The 12,555-nt window shown below is 46.3% G+C and overlaps 1 protein-coding gene across 2 annotated transcripts in view; it reads left to right on the plus strand.

The window, feature by feature from the left end:
* LOC122892116 (cationic amino acid transporter 3-like) overlaps window positions 1–2,817 on the plus strand; it is a 35,778-nt gene extending 32,961 nt beyond the window's left edge. The window contains exon 2 of one of the 2 annotated variants that reach the window (XR_006381362.1): window positions 374–435. Coding sequence is in view for 1 of the 2 variants with exons in the window: in XM_044228283.1 (XP_044084218.1) it covers window positions 655–2,520 (1,866 nt within the window). In the remaining variant the exon portion in view is untranslated. Of the gene's footprint in view, window positions 1–373 lie in introns of both variants that reach the window. The other variant, XM_044228283.1, reaches the window with a different exon arrangement.
* The last annotated feature ends 9,738 nt before the right edge of the window (window positions 2,818–12,555 follow it).

The following is a 12,555-nucleotide window of genomic DNA, read 5'->3' on the forward strand; positions in this document are numbered from 1 at the left end:
TACAGTGTCCACTTGTGTATGTACTCTGAATTTCACTAAGATTGTGCTTCACATGGTGCCTCAGTGACACTGCCACCAGCAGCGTGTATTAGTTTGTATCTTCTTATGGAATTCTCATGTTGATCCAGTGAGGGAGATGCTGGGCATGGAGCCCACTGGAAAAACAAAAACAAAAACAAAAACAAAAAAACAAAAACAGAATGTTTGGAGGTATTTGATACTTTTTCTGGAGGGGAAGCAGGATTAACTTTTCTATGGTCTCTTTTGGTGTCAATTTCTGTGATGCTTGGGCAGCAACAACTTACATGAAGCCTCTGATTCTCAGTTGATTGGTTGAACACCATTGTTCAGTAAATATTTATTGTTTCCATAGGCATTCTGGAAGGATTGCACGTACCAGAAGAATCTTAGAACACTGAAAAATGAAAATAAAATAATATACAGATAAAAAATAACCAATTAAATTTAATAAAAAAGAAGAAGAAAAAAGAAGAAGAAATATGAAGCAGCAGCTCTGAAGCCTGAGCAAAGGACCCCGGCAGTCCCCACCCAACTTGGCTTAACTCAGCCTCGCTTAACAAGATCCAGCACCCTTGACTGCCTGGGCTTGCTACAACTCTCTGATCCTTAGAATCTTCTTCAATTCCAGCTAGAATGCTGCGACAGGTGCTTCGCAGGTTTGGTCAAAGGCTGGTATGCCGACGTCCGCTGGAGAAAAAAGTGCGTGAATTTAGATCTGAGATAAAACTGAGCACTCTGGATTTAGTGGCCCTGGGTGTGGGCCGCACAGCGAGTGTCGGTGTGTACTTCCTGGCTAATGAGGTGGTCAGTAACCAAGCAGGACCATCCACTGTGATCTGCTTTTTGGTGGCAGGTCTAACATCACTGTTGACTGGGCTGTGCTATGCGGAGTTTAGTGCCCGGGTCCCCCATTCTGGCTCAGCATATCTCTACAGCTACATCACTGTAGGTGAACTCTGGGCTTTCATCACTGGCTGGAATCTCATCCTCTCTTTTGCTGTTGATGCACTTGTTATGATGCAGGCCTGGATCTTAACTTTTAACATCATCTTTGAATATCGGATCTCTGAGACCCAGCAAGAGGCCATCTCACAGTATGTTCCCCAAGTCATTGCAGACAATCTAGGTTACGTTTTTATCATCTTTGTTTTTTTCAGCATGGAACTGCAGTTTATGGGTTGGCATGGCTTCCTCAGAGTTTTTGAAGTGTTCACATTGGTGAAGCTTTTGGTTCTCAGCTTTTTCATCATCTCTGGCTTCATTAAGGGGGACCTGCACAACTGGAAGCTCACAGAAGAGGACTACATACAGGCCAGACTCAATGACACCTCTCACGTGGGCCCTTTGGGCTCTGGAGGATTCATGCCTTTTGGCTTCCAGGGGATTCTCCGTGGATCAGCTACCTGTTTCTATGCATTTATAGGTTTCAGCGTTATTGTTACCAGAGTCAAAGAATCCCACAATCCCCAGCGTTCCATCCCCATGGGCATTGTGATTTCACTGCTCATCTGCTTTTTTGTGTATTTTGGTGTCTCTGCAGCACTTACACTCATGGTTCCTTACTACCAGCTTCAACCTGGGAGCACCTTGCCTGAGGCATTTCTCCATGTTGGCTGGGTCCCTGCCTACTATGTTGTTGCTTTTGCAATTTTCTCTAGTATTTTTGTCAGCACCCACTGGAGCTTTACGATCCCCATACGCTGGGTGATATCCATGATGGCAGAGGATGGTGTCCTGTTCCCAGTCCTTACCAGGTTCACTTTTGGCACATATGGCCGAATCGTGTCCACTGTGATCTTTGGCATTATCACAGCAGTCATGGTATTCTTCTATGGACTCACTGATCTTTTGGACCTGAGATCAATTGGCACCCTGATATCTTACTCCTTGGTAGCTTTTTGTGTTCTCATCATCAGGTATCAGCCTGAAAGGAGGAAGGAGGAAAATGAAAAAGAGCTGCAGGAGGAGGATGAGGGAAATGAAGCACAGGTGCAGGAGGAGAATGGGGGCAATGAAGTGCAGATGCAGGAGAAGGATGGGGGAAATCAAACACAGGCACAGGAGGAGACTGCACCTGCAATAGGGAAGCTGACTCTACAGGGACTATTTTTTCCAGGCAGCCCCACCCCCACTCCACTCTCTGGCCAGGTTGTCTATGTTTGCTCCTCACTGCTTGTTCTACTGCTGACTCTCCTCTGCTTGGTGCTGGCCCACTGGCCAGGTCTGCTTTCTGGAGACCCAGGGCAGATCACAGTGGTTGTGCTGCTCCTGGTGGTCATCACTGGGATCACTGGGGTCATCTGGAGGCAGCCTCAGAGCTCCACTCCCCTTCCCTTTAAGGTCCCTGCTCTGCCTCTCCTCCCACTCCTGAGCATCTTTGTGAATGTTTGCCTTATGATGCAGATGTCAGCTGGCACCTGGCTGAGATTTGGTGTCTGGATGCTGATTGGGCTTGCTCTCTACTTCTGCTCTGGGATCCAGCAAAGCCTGGTAGCTTAACCGTGCTTATGGACCCAACTCTAGACCTTGAACTTAGCAGTATCAGTACATATTTGGCTTGCCATCATCACACGTGAATGCTGTCTGATCCCCTATACAGTAATGGAGAGTACTCCTGAGCACATGGAAATAGGGGCTTCTATGAGAGATTGGTGTGGGAACACTAATAGAGCTTCATACTTATGGTACAGTGAAGGATGTGTCTGCTCCTCCGTGCCCCCCCCTTTTTTTTACTTTGTACTCTTCACTTGTGTCTGTAGCTGCTTACTGACTTTTACAGAATTCATATTAGAAGACCTTGAGCAAATGTGTTTCTTTTGGGGCACCTGGGTGATTCAGTGGGTTGGGCCTCTGCCTCTGGCTCGGGTCATGATCTCAGGATCCTGGAATCAAGCCCCACGTTGGGCTCTCTGCTCAGCAGGGAGCCTGCTTCCCCCTTTCTGTCTGCCTGCCTCTCTGCCTACTTGTATCTCTCTCTCTCTCTAAAATAAATAAATAAAATCTTTAAAAAAAGTTTTTCTCTTCTTTAGTTAAACATTCGTTAATGAAGAAGATGACTTGTTGCAGAGTCAGTAGACCATGACTCTTGCTCTCAGGCTGGTGAGTTTGAGCCCCACGTTGAATGTAGAGATTACTTAAGAAAAGATCCAGTAGCAGAATTACTGGATCATATGGTAGTGCTGTTTTAAACTTTTTGAGGCTCTTCCACACTGTTTTCCATAAGGCCTGCACCAGCTGACATTCCCACCACCAGTGCATGAAGATTCCTTTTTCTCCATATCTTTGGCAACACTTGTTTTTCTTGTCTTTTTGATTTTAGCCCTCATGACAGGTATGAAGTGACATCTGATTGCATTACTTAAAGGAGTTTAATATATTTAAATTTGTTATGTTCAGTTAGCCAACATATAGTAATCATTTGTATTTCCCTGATGATGAGTAATACTAAGCATCTTTTCATGTGCCTTTTGACCATCTGTATATCTTCTTTGGAAGAATATCTATTCAGGTCCTCTGCCCATTTTTTAATCATTTTGTTTTTGTTTCTGTTTTTTTGGTATTGGCTTGTAGAATTTCTGTATGTATTTTGAATTTAACCCCTTATTGATATATTATTTGCAAATATCTTCTCCTATTCTGTGGGTTGCCTTTTTTGTTATTGATGGCTTCCTTTTTGTACACAAGTGGTTTTGCTTTATGAATTTGAAAAGATATATGCAACTCTATGTTTATTGCAGCATATTTACAATAGGCAGGATATGGAAGGAACAGAATGGGCATCAGTAGAATGGATGAAGAGGATGTGGTCTCTATGTACATCCAATGGACTATTACTCAGCCATAAAGAAGAATAAAATCTTACCATTTGTAACAACATGGATGAACTGGGGGGTATAATTCTAATTTAAATATGTCAGTCTGAGAAAAACAAATGCCATGTTTTCTGTCTTATGGAGAATTAAAGAAACAAACAAAAAAATCAAAATGGGAAAAGAAAAAAGAGAGACAAATCCAATACCTAAATAAATAAATAAATAAACAACAAACATAACACCATAGACCCCTAAATAAAGGGAACAAACTCGTTGTTGCCAAAGGGATATAGGTAGGGGAATGGGTGATTTAAATAAAGGGAATTAAGAGTACATTAATCTTTATGAGCCCTGAAAAATATGTGAAATTGTTGAGTCATTGTATTGTGCACCTGTGAGTAATACATCAACACTGTGTGTTCATTTTATTTACATGAAACAAAGAAAAGCTAGAAAAAGGTAAAAAACAGATGATATATGACTTTTGCATTTAAGGAGCTTATATTTTAATACAAGAGATAAAGCATTGTTGTAACACAAAGTAGAATATGTTGTCATAATTAATATAAAAATAAAATGTCTTGGAAATTCAGAGTGAAGGATGATCATTTGTAGCTGGTACAGAGGTGAGGGTTGAAGGTGAAATCAGAGGAGACTTTGTAGAGGAATGACTTTTGAGCTGGCTCAGTTCAGGGATGGGTTTTGCCACATCTGGGCAGCAGGGAGAGACTTCAGGCAGAGAGAGCACCAGGAGAAGCACAGGAAAATGAAGCTGTGTTCAGAGCACACTGAGTGGGCTGTGTAACTTGAGCCTTGGCTCTGTGAGGGCACAAGAGAGCATGCACAGGTGACTGGAGCCAGAGCTCTCCCCTGGACACAAAGCATTTTGACTTTGAGCCCACTGTCCATGCTGAAAATCCCTGTTGATACTTCTCTTAGCAACATCTGCATTCTTGCACTTTGAAGTTTCTCTACTGTTGTCTGCTTTGGTCCACCTGTTCAGAATGGCCACAGCTGAGAGCCACGTGTCCTGAGTTCTGGGCTTGTTTCCACCACAAATAGCAATGTGACCTTGAGTAAGACACTCAGTTCCTTCCATGATCTGCTTATTTATGTGTAGCAGGAGAGGTCACAACTGATCCTTTCTCAAGTTACATTTCCTTAAAAATTTCTAGCATTTCCTCTGGTTGTTCTGCTCTGTTATTCTCTCAGTTAGGTCTCCTTACTGCAAATGATCTGAACCTGTATCCTGCCTACTTTTCACTACCACCCATCTTTGGAGCTATAGAGATCCAATAAATAAGACCCCATTTCCCCCTCCTATGTTAGGAACCTATTGATAATCATGACAGTGACAGCTGACTAAACTGTCAGCTGTAGAGCTGCAGCATCATTGACTTGTTAATCTGCCATCATTAAATTAAACAGAATTACTCATTTCAAGTAGTTCTGAGTGTACCTGGCCACCACCACAGGAGAGAGACTCCTTTAATTGGTTTTTCTCCTGAATGAGCAGGTTGGATCGCATATGTCCAGTGGGCAGTTTTGTTCTGGACAAAAAAAGAAAAGCAACAAAACATTGGAAGAAGCTAACCGGGTATGCTCTGTGTTATGTCTTCACTTTATTAATCAAGGTCCCAGTGAGAAAGGGCCCTGTGGAGAATGGCTAGGAATAGTATTCTGCTCAGTGGTGCTCAAACCTCAGGGGTGCCATGACACCTGGAGGGTTTGTGGAAAGAAATTGCTGGGCCCAATCCTCAATTTTTGTAATACAGGAGGTCTAGGTGGAGCCCAGAACCTTCATTTCTAACAAGATCCCAGGAGATGCTGATGCCACTGGTCCAGGGACCACATGTTGAACACCAGAACTCCAGATGAAGGCTCTTCAGGTGTAAAGTTGAAGTGAGGGAAACAAAGCCACCCTATGCACACTCACCTTCATTTAATGAAACATGTAGATTAAAATTGCATTGTGAGGAAGAACAAATATTGTAAAAATGTCTATGCAACCTAAGGCAATCTACATGCTTAATGCAATCCCTATCAAAATCCCATCCATTTTTTTCAAAGAAAAAGAATAAATAATTCTAAAATTTATATGGAGCCAGAAAAGACCTCAAACAGCCAGAGGAATGTTGAAAAATAAAGCAAAAGTTGGTGGCATCACAATTCCGGACTTCAAGCTCTATTACAAAGCTGTCATCATCAAGACAGTATGATATTGACACAAAAACAGACACATAGATCAATGGAACAGAATAGAAAGCCCAGAAATAGACCCTCAACTCTATGGTCAACTAGTCTTTGACAAAGCAGGAAAGACTGTTCAATGGAAAAAGAACAGACTCTTCAACAAATGGCGTTGGGAAAATTGCACAGCCACATGCAGAAGAATGAAACTGGACCAATTCCTTACACCACACATGAAAACAGACTCAAAATGGATGAAGGACCTCAATGTGAGGATGGAATCCATCAAAATCTTTGAGGAGAAGACAGGCAGCAACCTCTTGGACCTCAGCCACAGCAACTTCTTCCTAAGAACATAGCCAAGGGAAGGGAAGGGAAGGGAAGGGAAGCAGGGGTAAAAATGAACTATTGGGACTTCATCAAGATCAAAAGCTTTTGCACAACAAAGGAAATAGAGCTCCAAAGTGTTCTATGGCCATTCTCACCCCAGGAACTGACACATTCTCCTTGCAGCCCACGCAGGTGCTCAGCAACCCTTCCCTTGAGCTCCAAACCCAGAAGGGCCCTCTGAAACCTAGGATCTGTCACCTAGGTATTTGGGACAAAGCACGGAGAAGCTGAAGAAGTGTGGGAGAAGGGGAAGGTTGGGAGAGAGCCCCACAGTTTCCGTGGACAATAGGATTACTTACGGCAACAAAAATGATCAAAGCGGGGGGAGAGGAAGAACTTCTTGGGAGCAGACAGAGCTGCTTGTTTTCTGAGGCAGAAATCCTGGCTCTTATTCAGGGACTCAAAGAGGGAGAACTGATCCCCTTCAATGTTGTGGTTCAGCAAGATGTGGTGGGCAGAGGGACACCACGTAGAGCAAACAGACAGAAAATGACTTGAGACTCTGGGGGGAATCTTTGGCTTCCAGGAGGAGGCCTGAGTCCCCTCCTGCACACACAGGGGCGTTGCCAACCACATGCCCTCTGCTGGGCTCTCAGCTGTCCCTGCTCTGCTGGGAGAAAAGACCCAGAGGCTGCACAGGGTCCTTTCTCTTCTGCATTTCAGCTGACATGGAGGCGGAAATGGTGAGATGACCCGATGGAGAACAGTCACTGTTTGCCTCTGTCGTCTACTGAGAAGGAGTGGTTTTGGGGTAACCAGGTCATCAGGCCCTCCCAAGTTCCCAGGGATGCCAAGAGTCCCTTCTGACCTGGGCAGAGCCAAGCTGTAGAGGGCCCTTGCCACCCCTGAGGCTACTTGGAAAGTAGTAGGGCTCACTGTGTTTGTTGCTGCTTCTCTCAGGTTGACAGAAGTGCCACAGCCCATCCTGTTCCTCTGTGTACCCCAGTCCCTCACTCAGCTGACAGGAGATGTCTCTTCAACTCTTGCTAACATCTGACCAGTTCTGTTCTCAGGAAGAGTTGGGGGATGGCACGCAGAGGGCAAGAAGAGAAAGAAGGGGGGAATGTCCTTCCCTTTATTGGGCTCTGAGCCCTGCTCTACTCCCTAGATTATGAAGGATGGGAGAGGTGTGAAAGCAGATGCAGAAATGACTTGAAATAAAGCAAAATGGTGGGGTGCAGCAGGCTGGAGAGATGGAGGTAATGGGAAGGTGGAGCCCACTGAAGTTGGAGTTAGTTGTCAGTGGAGGTGTGTCAGGAGGGGAGGGAGGCAGGCTGGTTGGGGGGAAGTTTGTCCAGGTGGGAGGGGACTGAGTGGAAGGTGGGAAGGTGAGGGGTCAGAGGGAAGGGGGTGAACAGTGAGGGGAGGTGGAGGCACCAGGATGGGTAATGGCAGATGGAAATTCAGAGATGGTCAGGGTGGCCAGTTGTCTGGATGGATTACTGGAGGATGAGAGCACTTCAGAAGCTGTCAGAGTCTGGACAGATGTAAGGAGTAAAGGCTGTGTCAGGGAAACCAAAGGTGTTTGTAGATCCTTGGAGGGTCCCAAGAAGTTAACAGTAACACTTCCAGAGCCCCTTCCTGCTCACACTGAGGCCTGAATCTCCTGGGAGCTGAGGAGGCCAGTTGAACAGCAGGGGTAGGGGTGAGATCCCAGCTCCACTTGGTCCAAAGCACCTGCAGGGGCTGCCCATCTGGGTGGGAGCCACTGACCTGCTTCCCAGTCTGAGAACAGAATCTAGTGAGATTTTTTGTTTTGTTTTGTTTTGTTTTTCCCAAAGGGGCTTTTAGTATTCATGGGCCACAGAATCTCTTCCTTGACTGCTTAGCACAGCAGGTCTTGTCCTATAACTGTGACCCACACTGTCTGTCCATAAAGAATGTCTTGGAATTGGTATAATTCAGGGACATTAGGGATGACTTTCTGCAGGACAGCTCCTTGGGGCTGATTAACCCTTCAAATTTTTTTTTTTTTTTTTTTAAGACTGATTAACCCTTCATATCCTTCTGATGCAAGGGCTGATTGCTCCATCCCAAACTTTTTGTCCATGGCCAGCTGCATTAACGGTCACTAGGGAAAAGGCTACCTGACAAGAGGCAATAAGGGACCAGGAGTGGTATGGGCAGGACAGAGGCAGGGGAGTCAGATGGAGCTGGCCTAGTCATATTATCACGTTTTTCCAGGTGTGGGCACCTGGTGGTCTGAGCCTCAAGGAGATGGGGTTTCTGTTTCAGAGACAGCAGGCCTGGAAGGGTGTTAGGGAGATGCTCACCATAGAAATGGGGAATGGAGTGGGGTGACTTTCCATCGGTGGCCACATTGATGTTGGAAGCTACACCTGTCTTAATCTCACACCGTAGGTAAATTTTGTTAATCCTACTTACAGGTGATAAAACTGAGGCTCAGAGATGTTATGTCAAGGGCCCAAGGTAACACAGCATATGAAGAGGCAAAGACAGAAGTTGAACTCAGGTCCTCGCTCCTGAGTTCTTGCTCTTCCCCCCACACACTGGGGAGAAGGTCTTACGCTTCTATGTGTCTGCCTCAGCTACAGGTCTCAGGGTGTGCGTGGAGTGGGGTGCGGGTGGCAGGTAGGTGCTCTGTAGTGTTTGTAGTGTGAAGGACTGAGTTATCTCTAATGTTGCACTCCCACAGCGTGGGTCACAGTCCTCGAGTCCCTGGTGGCAGGAAGGGGGAGGTGGCAGAGGAGCTCCAGTGTGGGCCAGGAAACTGGAAATAGCTTTCCTGTGGGTGTCCCGGCTTTCACCTGGATATTCTAGATCTCTAGGATCTAGAGGATGATGCTCTGGATCCTTAGAAGAAAGGACTAGAGTGGCGGGTATGTATGTACAAGTGTCTTTGATGAGTGTGTGAGACTGTGTAAGTCTGAGTGTGTGTGACTCTCAGTTAATGAGTTTGTGAATATGTGTCTTTGTGTTGTATACACATTGAGAATGTTTGTGATGTGCGTGTGTGTTTATGTGTGTAATTTGAGGTTATGTGTATGTGTGTATGTGTGAATGTGAGCCTGTGTGTGTGTGTGTGTATGTGTGTGTGTGTGTGTGTGTGTGTGTGTGTGTTGTCCCAGGGGAGCCTGAAGACACATAGTGGCAGGTGTCTTTGATTTGTGCACATTATCAGACTGTGCTATGGGGTTGGGGGTGGGGTAGGCCAGGAGAGGAAGGCTGTTAGTGCTGTGGTGCTCTGACCAGAGAGGGCCATAAAGAGGCGGGGTCAGGGTGGGAGGGAGGCCAGACAGTGGAGGGTTCAGGCCTGCTCCCTCCCCACCCCCACCAGGCTGCAGCTCCTAACTCTAGGCTCCACCCATTCTGCCTGAGGGCCTGAGAGTCCCCAGAAGTCCCTGTGTGCCCCCTGCTGAGGCTGGCATGAGCAGAGTCACACTGAAAACCTTTGTCTCTAGTCAGGACCACCCAGACAGGTCTAGAACAAGTCTCTGTCTCTTAGAGGCATCTGGTGAGGACGTGTGCATTCTTACTGAATGTCACAGCAGCTGAGGCTGTTGGACCCCTTTGCTGGGAAGTTCTGACTGAGTCTAACTCAAATCCACGTGTGGCACTTCCTGCTCTATGAGTATGAGCCCTCCCGTTCCCTGACATGGAAGGAGTTCCTTCTGGATGGGAAGTGGGTCAGAGTGGAGGGACACTGAGAGGATGTGGGGTAAAGCCTGGTGGGTCAGACCTTTCTAAGGCAGAAGGGCAGTGATCAGAAGGTCAGTTTCAGAGAAGAATGCTCAGAGAACACCAGTTTTCTGTTGTTTCCCCTGTCACCCTAGACAGTGCCAGGGAACTGGAAACAGGGGCTGTGGTAGGAGGGAGCAGATGAGAACAGGGAAAGGCTTCCTTGTCTGCAGCTGGGAGGAGCCTCTAGAGACACAGGGCAATGAGCAGATGATGAATGAGGAGAAGTTATTTTTTGATGCCAGATCCCTCTTAAAAGCACACTAACATCTCCCTTTTCCCCTCTTCAGAGGATTCTGAGTTTGGATCCTGGATAAGAAGCCAGGCCCCATCCCCCACTGGCCCAACTCCAGCTTGTACTGCTCTGTCAGCTCTGTCTGCTCCTGCATGGTGGTTACCACATCCGTGTGTGCTTCTGAACCTGGCCTTTCAGCTCTGTCACCTGCCCCTCCAGCTGTAGCTTCACCTGCATCAGGGGATTCCTCTCTGGCTATCATGCAGCTGGTTCAACAGGGGGAAGGATGAGGAGGGGTTTGTGCTTGTGAAGTGTCCGTTCTAACATCCCATCCCATTGCTGCACAGATGCATGCTGGGGCTGGGAAGTTACAGCAGTGCAGGCTATAAAGAGGTGAGTCAGGGCAGGCTTGGTGCATTACTCAGTCCTGCCCTCCAACCCTCAGCTCTGATCCTCTTGGAAGATTTCTCAATCCACACAGTCAGAAGAGGTGGCTCCCCTCATTTTACTCTGTCCTGGAGACAGACAGATGAGAGTTTAAATCTCCAATGCAATTTTTACTAGCTGTGTCATCTTGAGCGAGTTACTTAACTTCTCTAGGTCTCTGTTCTCATTTGTAAAGTGATTTTTTAGCCCAAGTTGTTGAGAGGTAGTGGTCATGAGAATAATGAATATAAACTAGAACTTGGGGGAGGGGCTCACAGATCTCCTACTTATGTACTATATAAACATCTTCTCTCCGTTCTTGTTCAGATTCCATGTGTTTACATTAGAGCATTCTAGAAGACAAGAATTTACCTAAGTCACAGACAAGCTACTCATTCTCACCTCCTGAGCCTTCCTGAAGTCTGTCCTCTTTTTGGGGGTAGTGTGCTCCCCACCTGTCCCTGTCCCTTCTCTTCCTTCAGGAAGTGCTCCCTACCAACATCCTACTCTCTGCTCTCTTGTCCTACTCTCTAATTCTTCACACTTTGGTCTACTTGATCCAATAGAAAAAGAAGGCTAGCCACATACATACCTCTAAATTTTCTAGTAGATACTTAAAAAGGGTAACAAGTGAAATTCACTTTAATATTTTATTTAACATAGTCTATCCAAAATGTTGTCTTTTCAATATGTAACCAGTATAGAAAAACATTGAGATCTTTTACATATTTTCAAATATGAAGACTTCAAAATCCTTTGTGTATTTTACCCACACAGAACATCTCTGTTTGGACCAGTCACATTTCAGGTGCTCAAGAGCCACCTATGAGCAGTGCCTCCGGTATTGGATGGTCCAGGACCGTGGCCCTACCATCTGCTCCCACTCCTCACCTCTACTGGAAGTTGGCCTCATCCTTCCCTTCCTCTAAACATTCCTTTCCTGGAGGGGCCTCCCTCACCCTTTGGATCTTCCTCTAGGGTCTAGGACAGAACACAGCAGTTGAGAGGGGAAATCCTCAAAAAGTTCTTAAGAAATCTTGAGTGACATTTGCCTGAGTGGCTTGCTTTCCTGCCCTACATGTTTGTGTCTATGTTAGATCAAGACTTTCTCAATGGCAAGACTGTAACTCCCAGTGAGGTCTTCAATTAAGGTCACTCCCAAGGGGAGGATGAAGTGAGAAGGGACCCCTTGTGGTGCTGCCCTCACACTTCCTTGCCCAGTAGCAGTTCTGTTGCTCTGTTCTCACCTGCAGCACAGTGGCCTTGGGGACAACCAGTAGGATGTCAGTGCCACCGTCAGTCTTCTCCACAGTCACCACTTCATCCATAGGCCTTGGCTCCTGGAACTGGAGAAGGAGGCTCTGCGCATATACTCAGCTCTGGCATTTCACATATTGGAACTGGTAGAACTGGGCTCTGGGTCTGGGCAGGTAACTGGCTATGGGAAGAACAGACCCAGGGCTCCAGTATGATCTTAGGCCCTCAGGTGCTTGGCAGGTCACCTTCCCTAGTCTGCCCCCTTGATGCATCTTATCTCCCACTCTCCTTGGCTCCAACCACTTCCAGTATATGCAACAGGGAACTTTCCTCCCCACTTCCCATAGTCATTTCTCTTCCTCAGGATACTCTTCTCCAGTCTTTCAGCCTAGCCCTGTCCTTCCTCTCTTTCCCAAACCTACCCTCACCCTCCTTAAACATCATCATCATCATCACCACTTACTGAGTGCCCACCATGTACCAGACATATGCTAACCCTTTACCCACATCATTTTAAACCTCCGT

Source organism: Neovison vison, chromosome 12, assembly GCF_020171115.1.
Source record: "Neovison vison isolate M4711 chromosome 12, ASM_NN_V1, whole genome shotgun sequence".
Taxonomy (NCBI): Eukaryota; Metazoa; Chordata; class Mammalia; order Carnivora; family Mustelidae; genus Neogale; species Neogale vison.